The sequence below is a fragment of the Gobio gobio genome (assembly GCF_949357685.1).
Source record: "Gobio gobio genome assembly, chromosome: 4".
NCBI classification, from domain to species: Eukaryota; Metazoa; Chordata; class Actinopteri; order Cypriniformes; family Gobionidae; genus Gobio; species Gobio gobio.
The window spans coordinates 25,612,733-25,630,877 of record NC_137100.1 but is presented as its reverse complement, the minus strand read 5'-3'; the positions used below and the strand labels follow the sequence as shown (position 1 = coordinate 25,630,877).

The 18,145-nt window shown below is 37.6% G+C and overlaps 1 protein-coding gene across 1 annotated transcript; it reads left to right on the top strand.

Moving 5' to 3' along the window:
• Positions 1 to 60: 60 nt before the first annotated feature.
• nol6 (nucleolar protein 6 (RNA-associated)) lies at positions 61 to 18,131 on the top strand. The gene is made up of 26 exons (XM_079814678.1): positions 61 to 227; positions 406 to 630; positions 844 to 960; positions 1,062 to 1,238; positions 3,025 to 3,193; positions 3,534 to 3,668; positions 3,755 to 3,918; positions 4,954 to 5,074; positions 5,182 to 5,240; positions 5,338 to 5,439; positions 5,978 to 6,093; positions 6,179 to 6,356; positions 6,496 to 6,618; positions 6,712 to 6,860; positions 9,008 to 9,083; positions 9,196 to 9,336; positions 9,447 to 9,564; positions 12,579 to 12,733; positions 12,851 to 13,014; positions 13,123 to 13,275; positions 13,353 to 13,450; positions 16,443 to 16,567; positions 16,673 to 16,762; positions 16,847 to 17,047; positions 17,169 to 17,270; positions 17,404 to 18,131. Exons 1-26 carry the CDS (start codon positions 177 to 179, stop codon positions 17,551 to 17,553), a joined length of 3,459 nt encoding a protein of 1,152 aa, XP_079670804.1. The 5' UTR covers positions 61 to 176; the 3' UTR covers positions 17,554 to 18,131.
• Positions 18,132 to 18,145: the final 14 nt, after the last annotated feature.

Genomic DNA, 18,145 nt, shown 5'->3' with positions numbered 1-18,145 from the left:
AGCCAATCACTTAATGTTAAACTGCACACGGACCAATCAGTGAACTAGTGAATATCTCTTGTATTAGTGTGTCCCATGTGTTCCCCATGTGAGCGACTCGTTGAATCAGAAGAAACTGAAAATTAATGAATTATTTGTATTTACCCTTCTAAAATCTTACTTTAATTTCTGTGAAAATGAAGAAAAGGAGGAAGGAGTCGTCATTAACTGAAGAAAAGTCTCATGAGGTTTGGTGTCACGCAGTTTTTATCATATTGCTTTGCAAAGCTGTATTAGCAAAATACAGCACTTCTGCTTATTTAAAAAAAAGTATTCAATCCTTTGTTTTCAGTGTAGTAAATGTATATGCTGAAAGAGTATTAACTTTATTGAAGAGCAATAACAATCGTAACGTCCCTTCAACAGATGGAAGGACCAGATAACATTGAGAATGAAGAAGGAAATGAGAAAAAGAGTGGAAAACAATCTAAGGACCCCAAGCGAAAGGCAAATGACACCGGCTCAGATGGTGGGGTCTTACGACCACTCAAGCTGTCCAAAAAGGAGCTATACAAAGCCCCCACAGTGGAAGAGCTCAACCAGCTGAAAGAAGCAGAAAATCTCTTCCACTGCAGCATATTGAAAATGCAGGTCAGAAATCACATGCATGTTCTACTGTCATTTGTTATCTTAGCTGCATGCATGTTTTATTGTCTTATCAGTCTGCTCACTGATTGCTCAATGAGCTGCTCACTGCATGACAGGCTGTGAATTGTGTGTTATTTATCATTGTAAAATATGTGTATTATTTTATAACAACATATTCAGCTTTACTTATCACTGATTCTTATGGGTGATGTTCAGATGGAGGAACTGCTGAAAGAAGTGTCCCTTAGTGAGCACAGGAAGAAGCTGGTGGACTCTTTTGTGCAGGAGGTTACAGACTGCCTGCAGTCTGTGCCTGAATCTGAAGTTGTGGAGGTCAGAAATTTGTGAAGCATTTACATTATCATCAGCACTGATTTTTACTTATCTGGTAGCTGGCCACATCATTTTCTTATTATTGTTCACTTTCTCTCTAGTTGGATGATCTTTCATGGTTGCCAGGCGTTGAAGTCCCATTCCTCCTCGTCCCGCTGGAAGCAAAAGGCAAATTTCACATGGAGCCTCCTGCATCAATCAACGTGGTGGGCAGTTATCCACTGGGGACCTGTATCAAACCCAGAGTCATTGTGGACTTGGCTGTCACTATTCCAGCTGTAAGTTATAAACTCCAAAACAACTGTGCTTTTTTTTGCAACATATTTCACTGTGTGTATCAATCTATATATTAATCGATCTAGAATCTATCTAGCCTCTCTCTCTCTCTCTCTCTCTCTCTCTCTCTCTCTCTCTCTCTCTCTCTCTCTCTCTCTCTCTCTCTCTATATATATATATATATATATATATATATATATATATATATATATATATATATATATATATATATATATATATATATATATATATATATATATATATATATATCTGATTTAATCACAAAATTAAAAACGTTTTTATAAGTTTTTAAAGTATTTTATAATGTAATAATAATTTCACAGTTAATCTCCAAATTCATGTAGAAACAACATAAAGACACAGACAGTATAATTTAAATACTTGTTTAATGGCATCTTTTCAAGAATGAAGGCCAGTACTGATGATAATACTGCTTCTGATGTCTCTATGAAATTTATTTTTTTTGTTTAAAATTTTAAACATCAATTATAGTCATATATAATGTAACGCCAGCCAAACAATGACAGAAAAAAATGGATGCTGCTTTAAATATTTTTAATGCGTTAAACTGGAAAAAATGTATAGCAGAAGCAGATATAATGATTTAACGCTGCCGCCCCAGACATACGGCCATTTTAATATTTTTAAAGTTGATTGGTGACGAACATATGATTCAGGGCAACAACAGTTCACTGCGTGATGTAGCCTATAGAATGCTATTTTTTTTTAACAGAATGCTGTTTTGCTCCGAATATTGATATTGATTTTTTACAACAATATTATATTTTAGACTCAATATTGTCTGTTTTGTTATTGTCTCAATTTTGCCAACAAAAATATTACCGTTTTGAGTGAATCAAATCAGGTGAACCAATGATTCCATTCATAAAGAGAGCCATTTACTTATTTCCTGAATTAATTAGCCGAATTAATGACCCAATCACTTACTCATTTAGACATTTATTGCCACCTACTGGCAGTTTTAGTTTCTTATTTACAGTATCACTTCATAAAAATAAAACATTTTTGTAAATTGTTTGTCCAAAAATAAAAGTTGTTTATTTACATTTACTCATCCTCATGTCATTTCAAACCTGTATGACTTTCATTTGCGGAACATAAAGGAAAATATTTCGAAGAATGTTGGCAAACAAACTCTTTTGGTCTGTAAATGAAATACCAATTCAGACGCAGCTTCAGAAAAAAACATGGCCGTTGAAGCCTAAACATTTATACATAAATTCTATCTTGAATCAAATAAAATATTTCTTTCTTAAGCTATTTTTGCAATGTCTATTTGATACTTTTCTCACTTAATACAATAATGACTTTAATAATGACAAATTTGATGTGCAATTAATTAACGATTAATTAATCGTGCGTCCTATAATAAATTCTGTAAAAAAATGAATCGCTTGGCTGCCTTAATATGTGTGTGTGTATCTATTTCAGTCTGTCTGATTGTCTATTTATATGACTGTATCTATCTGCTTGTATATGTTTTTTTGTCTGTCTGTCTGTCTAACCCAGAGGTCTTCAACTCTACTCCTGGAGAGACCCACTGTCCTGCAAAGTTTATTTCCAACCTGCCTGTGTGTTTTCAAGCAATCCTGAAGAGCTTTATAAGCTACTTCATGTGTGTTCGATTAGGGTTGGAACTAAACTCGGCAGGACAGTGGGTCTCCAGGAGTAGACTTGAAGACCTCTGGTCTAAACTATTGCGCATTAATTCATTCTGTTACAATATGGTTTATCTTCTCTTTGAAGTCTATTTTGCACCCAATGGATGCCATTAACCAGCGCTACCCACGAAAGCGAGCACTGTATCTGGCTGGCCTGGCGCAGCACCTCTGCTTCTCAGAGTCTGTGGGTTCACTGTGCTACTCCTGTCTCCATGGCAACCGGCTTCGCCCAGTCCTACTTCTCAAACCACCAGGTACAATTGTATTAACAGTAGCTCGTCACACTCATTAGCTTCTTCAAAGTTTGCATTACATTTACTTGCAAATGCTTTCATGCCAAAGCAATTTACATGGACGTGCAGGTACTGTGTCTATTGTTATTATCTGCTCAAATTATTTTGGCTTCCAAGTTAATTTCTGTTTAGCAGATGCTTTTCTTTTGGTGCTTGGAGTACACTAATAGAAGCGACCCTGTGAAGAACACTTCAATTAATTGGTCTTGCTCAGGAGCATGCATAAATAAGGGTGCCAGCCTGATTTTTCGTCATTGCTTCAAACTAAAATGATCATGAAACCTTTATGTCTGACCTTTAGGTAAAGACAGCAGTAAGGTCACGTTGCGGATTCATGTCATTCCTCCTCCGGACTTCATCAAACCTAGCCGCTTTCATCCTCAGAAGAACAACATCAGGACTGAGTGGTTTACAGGTGTTGTCAATAAGCAGCAAGGTAATGTGGAACTTTCTGAGATCAGTCATTTCCTGACCAAGGCAGCACGCATATTGACGTCATAATATTTTTTTTTTACCATGCAGAGAGCAGCGAGCCGGCTACTCCTCATTATAACAGCACAGTTCTTGGAGATCATCTCCCACTGTCACATCTTCAGTTCCTGTCGGCCATCAGCGCGCAGTGTCCTGCTTTTGGAGATGGTGTGGCCCTCCTCAAAGTGTGGCTGAGACAGAGAGAACTGGACCATGTAAGACCACATTATTTCTGTGTGTGCATGTTATTTATTAACCTCATTGAAATGACTAGTGACATGAATAGAAAATGTGACAACCTGTTGGAGGGGTTTATCTTGCTATATGACCTTATAATTGTATCTTTTATATTGAATATTTTTATTTGTACATTCATATTTTGTTTAGTGTACACTACCAGTCAAAAGTTTGGAAACATTAAGGTTTTTTAATGTTTTTGAAAGTAGTCTCTTAATCTCACCAAGGCTGCATTTATTTGATCAAAAATACAGAAAAAAACAGTAATATCGTTAAATATTTGTACAATTTAAAATTGTAATTACATTTTTTTTTTCTCTATTTGAATATATTTTAAAATGCAATTTATTTCTGTGATTCAAAGCTAAATTTTCAGCATCATTACTACAGTCTTTAGAGTCACATTATCCTTCAGAAATCATTGTAATATGCTGATTTGCTGCTCAAGAAACATTTATGATTATTATCAATGTTGAAAGCAGTTGTGTAAAACAGTTTTTTTAGGATTCTTTGATGAATAGAAAGTTCAAAAGAACAGTATTTTTCTGAAATAGAAAGCTTTTGTAACAACCCTAATCGAGGCTTTTGTAACATAAAAGTAATCCACACGGCACTGCAGAAGTTATTAATTATCACTTATTTATTACTTTTATAAAGGATGGATACACTTTTTGGGCTTAATTTTGGGCTGCCATTCACTGCCATTATAATGCTTGGATTAGCCAGGGCATTTTTCAGTATAGCTCAGGTTGTGTTTGGCTGAAAGTATAAAGTCAAATATAACTAGGATGGCTTGAGGGTGAGTAAATTGTGGGATACTTTTCATTTTTGGGTGAACTATCCTTTTAATATTGTATATTTGTATATTGTTTAACTATTTTTCCACAAAAAAAGTTACATAATAACCGGCAGGCTTTTTAAAAAAAAGATGCAATGCCCTTTTTGTGCAGTCAGATAAAAGGAATAAACAGATCACAATTAATGAATAAATTCTGTTTCTGTTACCCCTTTAGGGTGCAGGTTGTTTTTGCGGCTTCCATGCATCAATGTTAATGGCTTATCTTCTGTCCACACACAAAGTGGGCAAAACCATGAATGCCTACCAGCTGTTCAGGAATGCACTGCACTTCTTTGGTAAGAGATGTCATAGTATAACTGCTTTTCATAACTTATGGTTATTATGGTGGTTATGGAATTGTATTAATCAGTTTAATCTTCTGTTTTTTCCTTTCACATTTTAGCTTCCACAGATTTGACAGAGAGCGGTATCACCTTGGCTAAAAACCCAGACTCAAAAGCGGTGAGCAGAAGTGACCCATGCATGTACTGTTTTTTTTTTTTTTTACCCGTTTTGTCTTGTTTGCATCACCTTGTCTTTCTCTTTTTTCCTGCTTCAGCCGTCACTGCCGGAGTTCCATGCAGCATTCTCTGTGGTCTTTGTGGACCCCTCTGGGCATCTCAATCTGCTTGCAGACATGACAGCTGTGACCTACAAACAGGTGAGCTCTGATGTAGTATCAGTTTAGCTCCTTGATAATGTGATATTCAATTACTCAATAGTTCATAGTAAATTGAACTTGTTATTTAAGTCGAATTTATAAATACAAAAATGTTTAATAAAAGGCCCCATGACCTTTACATAAACTGTAATAAGAGATTTTCTTACCAGTAGTCCAGTATTGTCAAAGATTAACTCGTCTGCCAAAATAATATATTGCCTTTGAAATATCTTAATTTGGGGCAGTGTTATCATTAACTAAAACAATAAAAAAAAAACGTTTTTAATTGAAAAAATAAATAAATAAAACAACTTAAACTAAACAAAAGTTAAAAAACTAAATAAAAATATAAAAATGACAAACTCAACAAAATGACTAAACCTAAAATGAAAATCTATTACTAAAACCACTATAAAAATATAATAATTATACTAAAATAACACTTTCTCATATATTTAATTATTTTGATAAATGTATTTGAATTGGAAGTTTAATCGGTTGACAGCCATGATCCAAATGTTTCTGATTTGCATGTCAGATCCAGCATGAGGCATCACTCTCGCTGACGTTCTGGGATGATCCGACAGTAAACGGCTTCCAGGCTCTGCTCATGACGTCCAAAGCCATGATCAGAACATATGACAATGTCTTTCAGTAAGTGTCCTTTAAAACACACCTGCTATTCATATGTTATAGTATTCATGTTTTTCCTAACACACTTTCTCGATCTCATTCTCAGACTGAGTGAGCTGGTGAATTTGCAGGCCTCTTGTAAGAAGCTTTCACTCCTCAATGAGCTCATGGACCACAGCGGGAACTATGTCCTCAGTGCACTTCCTTTCATTTTGTCCCTCTTACAGCGAGGGCTTGGAGAAAGGGTCGACCTTCTGGCACACTCACTCCCTCAGGACCCTGAGGTAGAGTCATTACCAATAACATTGGCCAAAACATGCACCTAAATGTCTTTTTTAATGGTCATTGGTCAGATTTTTCCAATCAAAGCATTCCTAAACAGTCTGTATACATTGTTTTAATGTGTGTAAATGTTTTTTGCAGTGGCCGGTGGACAGTGAACCTCCTAAGCATAAGGACCAGCCGCCCTTGAGCATTGGTTTGAAGCTGAACCTTGAGAACGCTCTATCTGTTCTTGAGAGAGGACCGCCAGCTGATAACCCCAAGGTAAACTAGCCCACATATCCACAGATGTCTGTGTATGTGTCTTATGATTCTGTAGCAGTGTCCAAACACCCTTTTTGTTGTTTGTGTTTCAAGGCAGCTGAGTTTAGGCAGCTGTGGGGCTCTCGCTCAGAGTTGCGGCGCTTCCAGGATGGAGCCATCACTGAGGCAGTGATGTGGTCAGGGAACTCCACCTGTCAGAGGAGACTCATTCTACTGGAGATCATCACTCACCTACTACAGCTGTACGCCTCTATTCTAGCCATTATAGTACTCAACTCAAATACACTCTAAAAGTGCATTCACACTACCAGCGACTTTGTCGCTACATGCCGCCAGTGACTGGCGTTCAGGTAGCAAGTGGCCGTTCCCACTACTGGTTGCCTAATAACTAATGATTTCACTCCTATTGGTTGTGCCTCCTGAAAGTCGTTCTTTTGTGTAAAGTTAAAGCTACACTGTGTGATATTTTCCCCATCTAGCGGTTAAAAGGTATATGACCATCCAGTGAATATTAGTTTCTCTTCCTCTCAATTCCAATTTCGTTTTAACTCCTACGGTGGCCGATTTAGTCCAAGATTAATATGGCTTCCAGTTCGACCTCGTCCACATTCGACACGGTGCCATCGAGTGTTAAAACGTGAAAGGCAAAGCTTGAATTCACGGGTATGTCCCTCTTTGGCTGATGTACTTTCAAGATGGAGGGGCAGCATGGCGACCTGCATTCGAACCCATTACCGTATGTATTTTCAATGGCATATTATAAACTTACGAGAATACTTTATTACTTGAAAGAAGTAAATATGCATTAATGAGCACATATATTTTTGAAAGAACTAAGTGTTTTTAGCTAAGAACAAACTAAAAAAGTTACACAGTGTAGCTTTAAATATATCTCAACTTCGTTGCGTCGCTGGACACACCTACATCCTGTCGCTCATGTCGCTGGAAATTACCAGCTCTATTGAAATGAATAGGATTGTCACTGCGTGTCACTGGCAGTGTGAATGCAGCTTTAATCAATTCAGACGTTTACTTTTAAAGTCAAATAATAGTTTATTTCAGTTAGTATGTCTGCAAATTTGTTTTTTGGTTGTATTGATTATAAAAATGTTAAACCGCATTTGAACTACATAGTGTGCAAATTTACAGAATTAGCTGCACATTTTTTTAACATGTAACATTGTAATTGTTAAATAAGTTAACAATATAAAAAAATTGGCAATTGAAATAAAGCTAAAATAATATAAATATTTAATATATAAATAATATAAATATTTGATGGAAAAGTGTTACAGCTAACTGATATAAAATACATTGAAGTACTAAAATTACTAAAACAGAAATAAAATAAAATAATAATTATTATAGAAATATTAAGGTAATAAAATGAAATGCACATGACAAAATTATAATGAAAATATAAAAAATAAAAGCTCAATTCAAAATATTAATAAGCAATATAATAGTATAACATATAAATACTAAAATAATACTTGTATATGAAGGCCTGTACACACCGGGACGAATATCACGCGAGCTTATCGCCAGCGTTTTTTGTGACGTTTTTCGCCGTGTCTTGAGTGTTCACACCCAAGCGATTTTCACTGGCGATGCGCCGAGTGAACGTGCACATTCAGTAGATGCGCTCCCGGTACACTAGGTGGTGCTGCGGCACTTTAAGCTTCTGTCACTCGCTTGTCACACAGAAGAAGAGGAGAGACAGTTTTTACGTGCTTGCCAAAACCATAGATATATTATGTCTATGGCCAAAACCATTCACACACTTTTTGCTATCTGGCGCATTAGCAGCTCATCTTCTTCTTTGTCTACTTACTACTTCTTCGTCGTATCAATGTGTGCTCGACAAGACCGTTTTGTGCTTGAGCGCCACCAAGTCGTGTTTTACTGTCACTTCAGCAGCTCCAGGCATGTGAACAAAAGCGCGGATCTCATTGGTCGGCCAGTTTTTAACGCGCTGCGTCAAAATAAAAAAACCAACGCGAGGCGTTTTTTTTTTAAATGACGCTTTTACGTCTGCCGTTTTGCGCGTCGGCGTGCACACTCACATTGGCACCCTTTGTTTAGTCACGAGGCGTTAAATGCGCGTGAAAAAAATCCCGGTATGAACTGGCCTTAAGTGTAAATGGATATTATTACTGAAATATACGCAAATAAATTGCAGTCTAATCAAATTGGAGTCAAGTTGAATTGAGATATGAATCAGAATCTAAATGAATATTTATGTCAAGGTGGGACTGTGGAACATTTAGTTTATTTTTATTGTTAGCATAATACTTTTCACTAATCTTTTTTGTGTTTTTATAAGCTTTTCCTTGACACATTTTTGCATAAATTATATTCTCGTGTTTGCAATTTTATCTCATTTTAGTCATGCCGATATCCCTGAATCATGTGTGAGATTTGTTGGTGGACAGCTGGATAATGTCATCAGAGTTAGCAAAGAGGTACTTCATAAAAGTTATTGTGCTACTCATTAAATGTGTGAAAATTGGTAAACGGGTTGCTTCTTGTGCACAAGATCATGTTGAACAATTTTTGTATTTTTTTTTTGCCCAGATCTGCACTACAGGAGAGGAGGAGAGTCTGAAGGTGGTTCAGTCTTATGATGATCTGAGCAGGAAGCTCTGGCAGTTGAAGGACTTGCCACTGGCTATTACATCAGTGCAGGGTGCCCACCAGGCATTGAGATACACACAGGTCGGTCAGCCACCTCCTCACTATATTCAGTTGAGTGATGTATTAATTGTATATGAGAAGAGATGTATATCTCCTTAATTTTCTTGTTTTTCCTCATTTGTCCTCTGCAGGTTTTCCCACCAGTTCCTGTGAAGCTGGTCTATTCTTTTTTTCAAAAAAACCCCAACCATCACAGATTAGTGCCACGGGAGGACAAACCTTGCCCATATTACTTCACTCCTATTAAAGGTACTGTGTTTCAGACTTTTTTACTTTATCAAGTCTTAAAGCTGCACTATGTAACTTTTCCGTCCACTAGAGGTCGCCTATTCAAAACAAAGGCGTAGTTTGATGACGCCATGTTTGAGCGCAGAATCTTGGGACGTGGTCTTCACCTCACAACCGGTGGAAAAGAAGCGGTATAGGACTCAGGCAGAAATCATGTTCATAGATGTAATTATTACTGTTGTATGAAGCAGAAACGGGAGCGATTGTTAATAAGAAGAGCGCAACAAAAGCCTCGCGAGCAGCGGGACTTGTTGACATAGTCATGTCATAGTCGCCATTTCCGCTTTTCCGGTCATGAGTATGAGGAAACGCAGCTCTGTTGATCATATTAGATACATCTGAGTGTGACGTTACTCTGTGCGTTCGCTCAGCGGCTGCTATGACACTTGTTGCACACACTGCAGTAAGAGTAAAGCGTTTCTGCAAAATAAAACTGGAAACCGAGGGGAGTGCAGACAGGCGACTCTCTCACACGTCCCGGTTCCCTGGTCAAAATAGCAATTTTCTCACGATTTACAAATAGTTGGAAACTTTTGGGATATTTTAAGTACTCAACTGAACAAAATGTATAACACTGGCCTAGTGGTTTTTGGATTTTCTTTTTACATAGTGGACCTTTAAAGGGGGTTTTCATAATTCTCATGTTGTTCCAGTTCACCTTGCTTATTCTACGTAAGAATGAAAGTCATAAAGGTTCGGAATGGCATGCGAGTGAGAAAATGACACCATTTTCTTTTTTGGAATGAAGTATCACTTTAAAATGCTTCTGATCACTGTATATAGATTGCTGCAGGGATGATGTATTTTTTCGGCATAAAACCAATAGGAATTTTTTTTTTTACTTTTGGATTATTGCAGAAAATAAGCTCTGATCAACAAAAGTTTGATTCTTTGACATTTTGTTCATCAAAATAATCTTCACAAATGGACATATCTTTTATGAATTTTGAAGCCTAAATGCAATTGACAAATCAATGCAGCCAATTTGAATAACTCCTAAGTAGTTATTTGCTGATTAAAAAAAAAAGTTATCATATTTATGAAATACTTTTTTGTACTATGTACTGTAATTTGGGCTTGTCTGAATACCATTTTTGCAGCTTCGAAAGCTTCAGTAGTAATCAACATAGAATATTCGGAGGGAGGGGGCTGAACATATTCTTCTCTCTAATAAAGGCAGCAATCTCGAGAAGCGCCGTGCCTCACGCGGACGGGGCTTATTTGGTCCAAGAACGGACACTGCAGTGATACAAAACACACACAGGTCTGTTACGTCCCAGTTCTGATATATTATAGTAGTAAAAATAATTTGGTCAGTTAGAGAACAGATTAACTACAATTAAAAACTGAACGTGCAGCGTGAGCCGAACGAGAGTCAGATTTCATTCATCACGAGAGTGAGGAGCTGAATGACAAGATGATCGCGCAAGATTTGGTTTTAAAGCGAAATGTAAAAGCGCCTATTTAAGGGAGTTTGTCATTGTACTGTTTTGTTGATGTGTTTTTCATTAAGAATAATAGGCTAATGAACCCATAATTCAAGCAACCCGTCCCCGAATTGGCAAACCGAAAGTAAACTGCGCACAGCTGCATTCGTTCACAGCCGCTTAGTGCACAAGCACTGCAATGTGACGGTGAGGGAAAATTTTGTCACCGTCACATCCCTATCGGGTAAAAAGGCTGATACATTTTTATTCTATTTTCCACAATGTCAAACCAACGCAGCTTAACCCAAAATGCAAGCTCAGGCATGCACTTCTTCCATATAAGCTCATGCAGCGGTGCACTCTAGACAGAGAATTCTCCGCTGCAGGGAACACTAAGAAGCAAATATATGTATTAATTATAACGAGGTTGGCTTCCTATTCAACTGTCCATCGTATTAAAAACTGCTAGGCTATAAAATAATTGAAAAATAAAAAAGTATTGTATTTCGGCAGATTTTATTGTGTAAAAATATGCAGGCGTAAATGAGAACCGTGTCGAGGGGGATGGCAGGTGTGCGCGAAAAAAACCCAACGAATGTTAGAATCAACAATTTGAAAATCTAATACCAACCCATCGAACAAATATTCGAATATTCTGGTCCAGCCCTAACTGCAATATGTCAAAAACATCATACAGCACATATAATCATGTCATATGTCATTTGAAAGCTCTCATGGAGTAGAATACACAAGCATAATTGTTTTGAGCTTTGACAAAACTTGAGCGAGTTTTTGTACGTGAAGCCTCGCATGACCGTATGTAAATAATATACAGATTTTGCATTTGTCACGTTTTCGCTCGTAACTTCATGAAACGTTCAGATCGTGGAAAACATCATTTACAGCAGATTCTCACAATTAAAATTAGTTCAAAATCAACTTAATCCATTGCGTTGATCACGAGATATTCCTCATGGAGCTACGTCACATATAGCTAAGTAAAATCAAATGTAGCTTTTACGTAGCGTTTTCGCTCGCAAGTTCATGAAACATACATAGATTATAGAAAATGGCACATCATTAGTTACAGTGGATGGATGCTCCAGATAGAAATTGCTCCAAAATGCCAATTAGGCAGTGTCAAGGGCTAAACTTAGTTCCAAATGCTGTAACTTTTGATTACTTTATGCTGTCACCACAAAATTTGATCCAAATGCATCTCACATGTAGGGGAACCTCCTACCTTATTTCCTTTTTAGTTATTGCGTGTCAAATAAGAAAGATATATGTAAAATTATAATAAATTATACATTTATTTGTCTTTTTATCAGCAGTTTCTTAACATGAGACGGTCTAAATGTAATTAAATTCTTATTTTTTTTCCCTTGCTGTAGTTCATGAGTTATGAGTCTTTACTTTTGTCTATGTCACTCTGAAAAAAACAACACAAAAATGCCTTCAGCGGTTAAGGGGTTAATATCACCAACCTCTGTAGTCCTATTTAACCATTTATTAGCAACCATCCCCTTTTGTCATTTGTTTCTCTAGTCATTGTTCATATGGAGGGAAGTGGAAAATGGCCCAGTGAGCACCTGGCAATACGCCATGTCAAAGCAGCCTTTCACATCTGCTTGGGAGAACTGCTTAACAATCAACATCAATACAAATGTCATGCAACACCCGCCTACCTGGATGTGTGTAAGGTAATGTGTGAACATTTATTTATGTTGCTGTTGTTTTTCCCCTATGATAGTAATAATATTTTGTCCCAATAGATTTATTCGACATAATTTCTTACTTTTATGTATGTATCTGTTCAGGATGGGCTAGTCTTCCGAATCCAGGTGGCGTATCACAGAGAACCGCAGATCCTGAGGGAAAGCCTGACCCCTGAGGGAATGCTGATCTACAGGGAAAACGCTGAGGCCCAGGCACTGGAGCTAGAGACCCAGCACAAACCTTTTCTAACCAGCACCTTGCATGGGTACAAAACACATGCATACATAAACATGCAAACTAATTTGGTTCGGCCTTGTTTTGACAAGTGGCTTGTTTAGATAAATAGTTAACGTAAAGTTAACTTCCATGTTAGGCTCCAGCAGCAGCATGGGTGTTTTGGTGTCTTGTGCCGCCTGGCTAAGCGCTGGCTGGCAGCTCAGTTCCTTTTGGAATATATCCGAGAGGAAGCAGCTGACCTGTTGGTGGCTTCACTTTTCCTACATCCTGCGCCCTTCACTCCACCAAGGTAATATGGCCCTCTGGCTCATTTATTTATTAGTTCTTGTATAGTATACATGTGCAGTGACGCCACGCCTCTTCCAGCTCTCCTCAGGTTGGGTTCCTTCGCTTCCTTCATTTGCTTTCCACTTTTGACTGGAAAAACAATCCCCTGATAGTCAACCTCAATGGGAAACTCACAGGTAAGCTTCATCTTGTGTATATCACCACTGATTTTATTTTAGGGCTTGCAGTCAGCCTTTGGGCGCTACATGATTCATTGCAGGGTTGATGAATTCAGATTATCTCAGATGTCCATGGTTCACTTATAATATTTTTTTTGTTGCTAATATAGTCTACCATCTAAAAGTATCTGATTTGGTTTCTAATATTTCTTATTAGTTTCAATGTTGAAAGCAGTTGAGTTGCTTAGTATTTTTGTTAAAACCGTGATGATTTTTTTTTTTTCTGGACACTTTGATGAATGGAAAGTTCTAAAGAACAGCATTTATTCCACATAAATCTTTTGTAACAAATGCCTTTCACTTGCTGAATAAAATAGGCTATAAGCCACTGCAATAGTCGCATATTGCCATATTAAGGCTAACGATTAATTGATTATTAATTTAAAGCTGCAGTCCGTAACTTTTTTGGGTAAAAATTATCCAAAATCAATTTTTGAGCAAGTACTAGGGGTGCAACATTTCGGCCGCCGAAAATGGCATTATCGGTTTCGGGACGAAATAAAAAAAAACAGCTGAAAACGTAAACCGAAAATGAATGTCACCCGCCCCTCCCATCCGTGCACAAGCGCTTAGGTTTCACTCACGGTCGAGCTGTTATCACGCGACGTGTCTGCCTATCAAAGATTAAGCATGTCAGCGGTATGAGAGCAAATGGAGACATTTTTTCATCAATATTTGGGCATCAATAGACCCATTGCCAGAAGCGACAATCCCCTTGACTACTGGCATGCGAACGAAGGCCGCTTTCCATTGCTTGCACGGATTGCATGCAGGTATTTATCTGCCCCAAGTAGTGTTGCCAAGTCCATGGAAAAACATCCCGCAGGAAAATGCGACCCCAATTATGTGATATTTAGACCCAGGAATGCGAATTTTAGCAGGCAACCCTGCCAAAAAACCCCACATATTTTACCCCCCAAATGTTTTTTTTCGCCAGAGAACAGTGACAGATAGTGAGAGACTATTCAGTGCAGCATCTCATGTTCTTAATGAGAACCATTCTGTGATTTTTGTGTGCAGTTATTCAGATAATTGTGGATCTTTTTTTGCACAACTGTTAAAAAACTATTTTATTTGATGGAACCTAAAACTTGAAGAATAATATTAGGCCTATTTGGTATTATTATTTATATTTATTGTTAAAAAATATTTTAGGTTTTGTTATGTAACTTAATAAAAGTTTGATTATTCTATTGGTTCCTGATTTTTTTCATTTCAGATCCATTAAATTCAAGCAATATATATATATATATATTAGAGATGCTCCGATCAGCATTTTTGGGGCCGATTACCGATCACCAAGATCATGATCTGCCGATCACAGAATGGCAGGGGAATGGGAATCTTTTATCTATAATCTTGCAGAGTTTGCACCATTTGTAGAAATGAAACTAACTCTAAATTAACTGTATTGAGAAAAAAATCTGTAGAAATAGGCTAGAGTCAAGATCTTGAAGAACCACCAAGTGTTTATTTTAGAAAATGAGATAACTTTAGGCTACTGTAGGCCATCTTTCCCAAATAAATGTATATAATAAATGTATATAATTATCTCACCTAAATATTTGATCATGCAGTGCATTTTTGTTTTTAAAGACAAATTTTCAGGTAGGTCTAACATTAGTATTGAGATAAGAAATACTAAAGACATTTAATAAGAAATCAAATGTAAATTTATATTGGTCTTCCCTGAATAAATTAAATTAGATTAATCCTTACACTTAAGGTTGCAAAAGTTAGTCATTCAAGAGCAGTGAGTGTCAAAGGTTAATCAAACACCACAAGACAAAGAGAAACTCAGAGACAGCAGCAGTTTATTCGACAGCTGTCACTTTAAGAGCGAACACAGATACGGTTACAGTTGCACAAACGTTCACTCGCGAGTCACGACGGGGTTTACGTGCACACTCGTCAAGACGGTCATTTAGTACATACATTTGTGTGTATCCGACCATTTCACCGCAATTTGTTCTCGTAAGCTTTTTGTGAGATTGTGTGTGTGTGTGGTGTGTGTGTGTGGTGTGTGTGTGTGGTGTGTACGCGCTGGAGAGCGCGCGAGTGCTGAGCGGTTTGAACACTGGCAAGACTTAAAAATAAATGCAAATGATAAACTTTAGTGACGATGCGACACTGCCTCGATTGTGCAAGTGGCAAATCCTGTCAACTGAGCAGCTTGATTTTAGTGCACATGCGATGATGTGAAGCCATTTGAGCATTTTGAAAGGGAGAGAGAGTGCGCGCATGTGGTGATTCACTCGCGCTGTTTGTGAACTTACGCAGTCATTTGAAAACTTTCTGTGAGACATAAGTTATTTAATATAGAAATATGAATTGTACCTCACCTTCAGCATTATAATTATTTTACCCGCGCTGGAAAGAGAATGAGACGGTGTCGCTGCATATCATGCCCTAGATCTCACGGCAGGTGCGGGTTTATGTGTCGTCAGCTGCGATCGGTTCATGAGATCGGCCTTTTTGGAGACCGATTTTTGGAGAAAATAATTAAATTTATCATTTTGATGGCGGATTTTAATCCAGAAACAACAATTATCAGTGACAACTGGAGCGGTGAGTGACAGCCAGCCACACATACTCCTCAAAACATTAGATTTATCCTCGCTGAGGAGCTATGCTGATGCACAACCCACGTAAAGACGATAATTCCCCAAATAACTGCAATTGCAGGTTTCAAACAGAGATGGCGACAAAGAAGCAAAATTTACGGACTGTAGCTTTAAACGACGATCGATCATGGGAATTTGTGTAAATTGACATCCCTAACTTGGAGCAAAGATTTTTCCTCCTGCTGTTGACGTGTAGAACAAGCACAACTGAAGTCATTTGATCCACGACTAGTCGACACAGACCTAACATTGACTAGTAGCAGGATTAATTGTCTTCGCTTGCCCTAACATTTGTGGATACTGAAATTAGTATTTTTATGTTTCAGCTGCTGACCACACAGATATAAAGAATGACTTTGTAGCTTCTAGAGAATCTCTTCCCACCATGTTCATCGCCACTCCCAATGACAAGAAAGTATCTGTGTGGACTAAAAAGGCTCCATCTGTGCAGGTTTGTAAATGCAGCAGTGTTCTAAATTACTGTATTTGACAAATTGTTATAGGTTTGTTATATGCACAGTAAATAAACATAACCGGTGCTGTCTCCTCCACACAGATGCTTCAGCGTGCTGTCATGCTTGCAGCAGAGAGTTTGCGTGTTTTAGAGACTCATCTTATTGACTCCAGTGAAAAGAAGGACGTCCGGGTCAGTTCCTCTATTTTAGCCTGTATTCTGCAAATGTATCATCTTTTTGTCTTTAACCTCACTCTTTCCTTTCTTTGTTTCTAGGTGGCATTTCGGCCTCCTCTGGAGGATTATGATGTTCTGATCCACCTCGTTCCAAAGCAGGTTCCTCTGTTAGCTAAAGCTGTGGATCCTCCTGCCATCACCTTCCAGCAAGGCGTCGTTAGAGGAGAGCCATCCACCTCTGGTGGAGCTTTGCCAGTCATAGATTATGATCCAGCCCAACTGTATCTCTCTGAACTCAGGGTTTGTGTAGTTTTTAATTCACTTTCACTGAATCTTTTCCCATTATGCCCTGATAGACTTTCCAATACCCTTGGCGGTCAGATCCATCTTATACCAGTTCTCTTGTGAATTTCTTTTTTAGGATGCATTTGGAGATCTGGCTCTGTTTTTTTATGACCCATTTGGTGGAACCGTGATCGCAGTGCTCTGGAAGCCAACTGCCTTTGAGCCGCAACCCTTCAAGGTTCCTCTTTTTTTATTTTATTTTGTTAAAGCTTTTATTTACTACGACCCTGACTATAGTTGGCAGAATTTGTCAATTGACTTACAATTAAGATTTTTGGCACCTCCTGACTCATGATTTTCTCTGTTCTCAGACATCTTTAATGAATGCCCGCCGTGTGGAGGTGAATGGAGATGTGGCAACCACCGTGCCAAACATAGAGGCCATCCTGCAGGATTTCCGCATCATCGGGGAGGGTCTCGTCCAAAAATTGGAACTAAGGACAGAAAAATGGGCTGTCTAGTATCTGGCAGTGGTTTCTGTGGAAATAACCATTTATCTGGATATATTCTGTGTTTACTTGTAACATTTTGTCTGCTCGAATTGCTTCGATTAAATTCTCAGCATCTGCTTTCTGTATTATTTTAATTAAGTAATTACAAGATGATTTGATCCTTTTATACAATGAGTGTAACCCAATTGTATATGTGAATAGAGTAGACTGAATGTGGCTCTGTAAAGAAATGGACAACCATATTATGCAAAACTTAATGTAACAAAACATTTAATTTTACCCCAAAATGTATTGCATAAAATTTAGAACCATGTAGACAATAATTCTTCATAATTTTAGGAACATCATTATTTTTACTGTGCCATCCTGGTTGTTTAACATTTCCTCCCAAATGATTGCTGTGCTGTGGCAAATTAAAGAACATGTTGTAGTATTTTGTGTTATATCTTCTTTATATTCTCTCTGTGTAATAGTTTTAATTGTTTTTGAAATAAGTCTCATGCTCACCAAGCTAGGCTGCTTTTTTTTCCTAACAAAAAATGTAAACAGTAATGTTATTACAATTTTAAATAAAATGTTTATATTTTAATAGAATATTATA

Coding starts and splice junctions, on each gene's coding strand:
- nol6 (XM_079814678.1), top strand. CDS start 177: ATGAAGAAAAGGAGGAAGGAGTCGTCATTAACTGAAGAAAAGTCTCAT. Junction 228..405: donor CTGAAGAAAAGTCTCATGAG/GTTTGGTGTCAC, acceptor TCCCTTCAACAG/ATGGAAGGACCAGATAACAT. Junction 3,669..3,754: donor TGTTGTCAATAAGCAGCAAG/GTAATGTGGAAC, acceptor TTTACCATGCAG/AGAGCAGCGAGCCGGCTACT.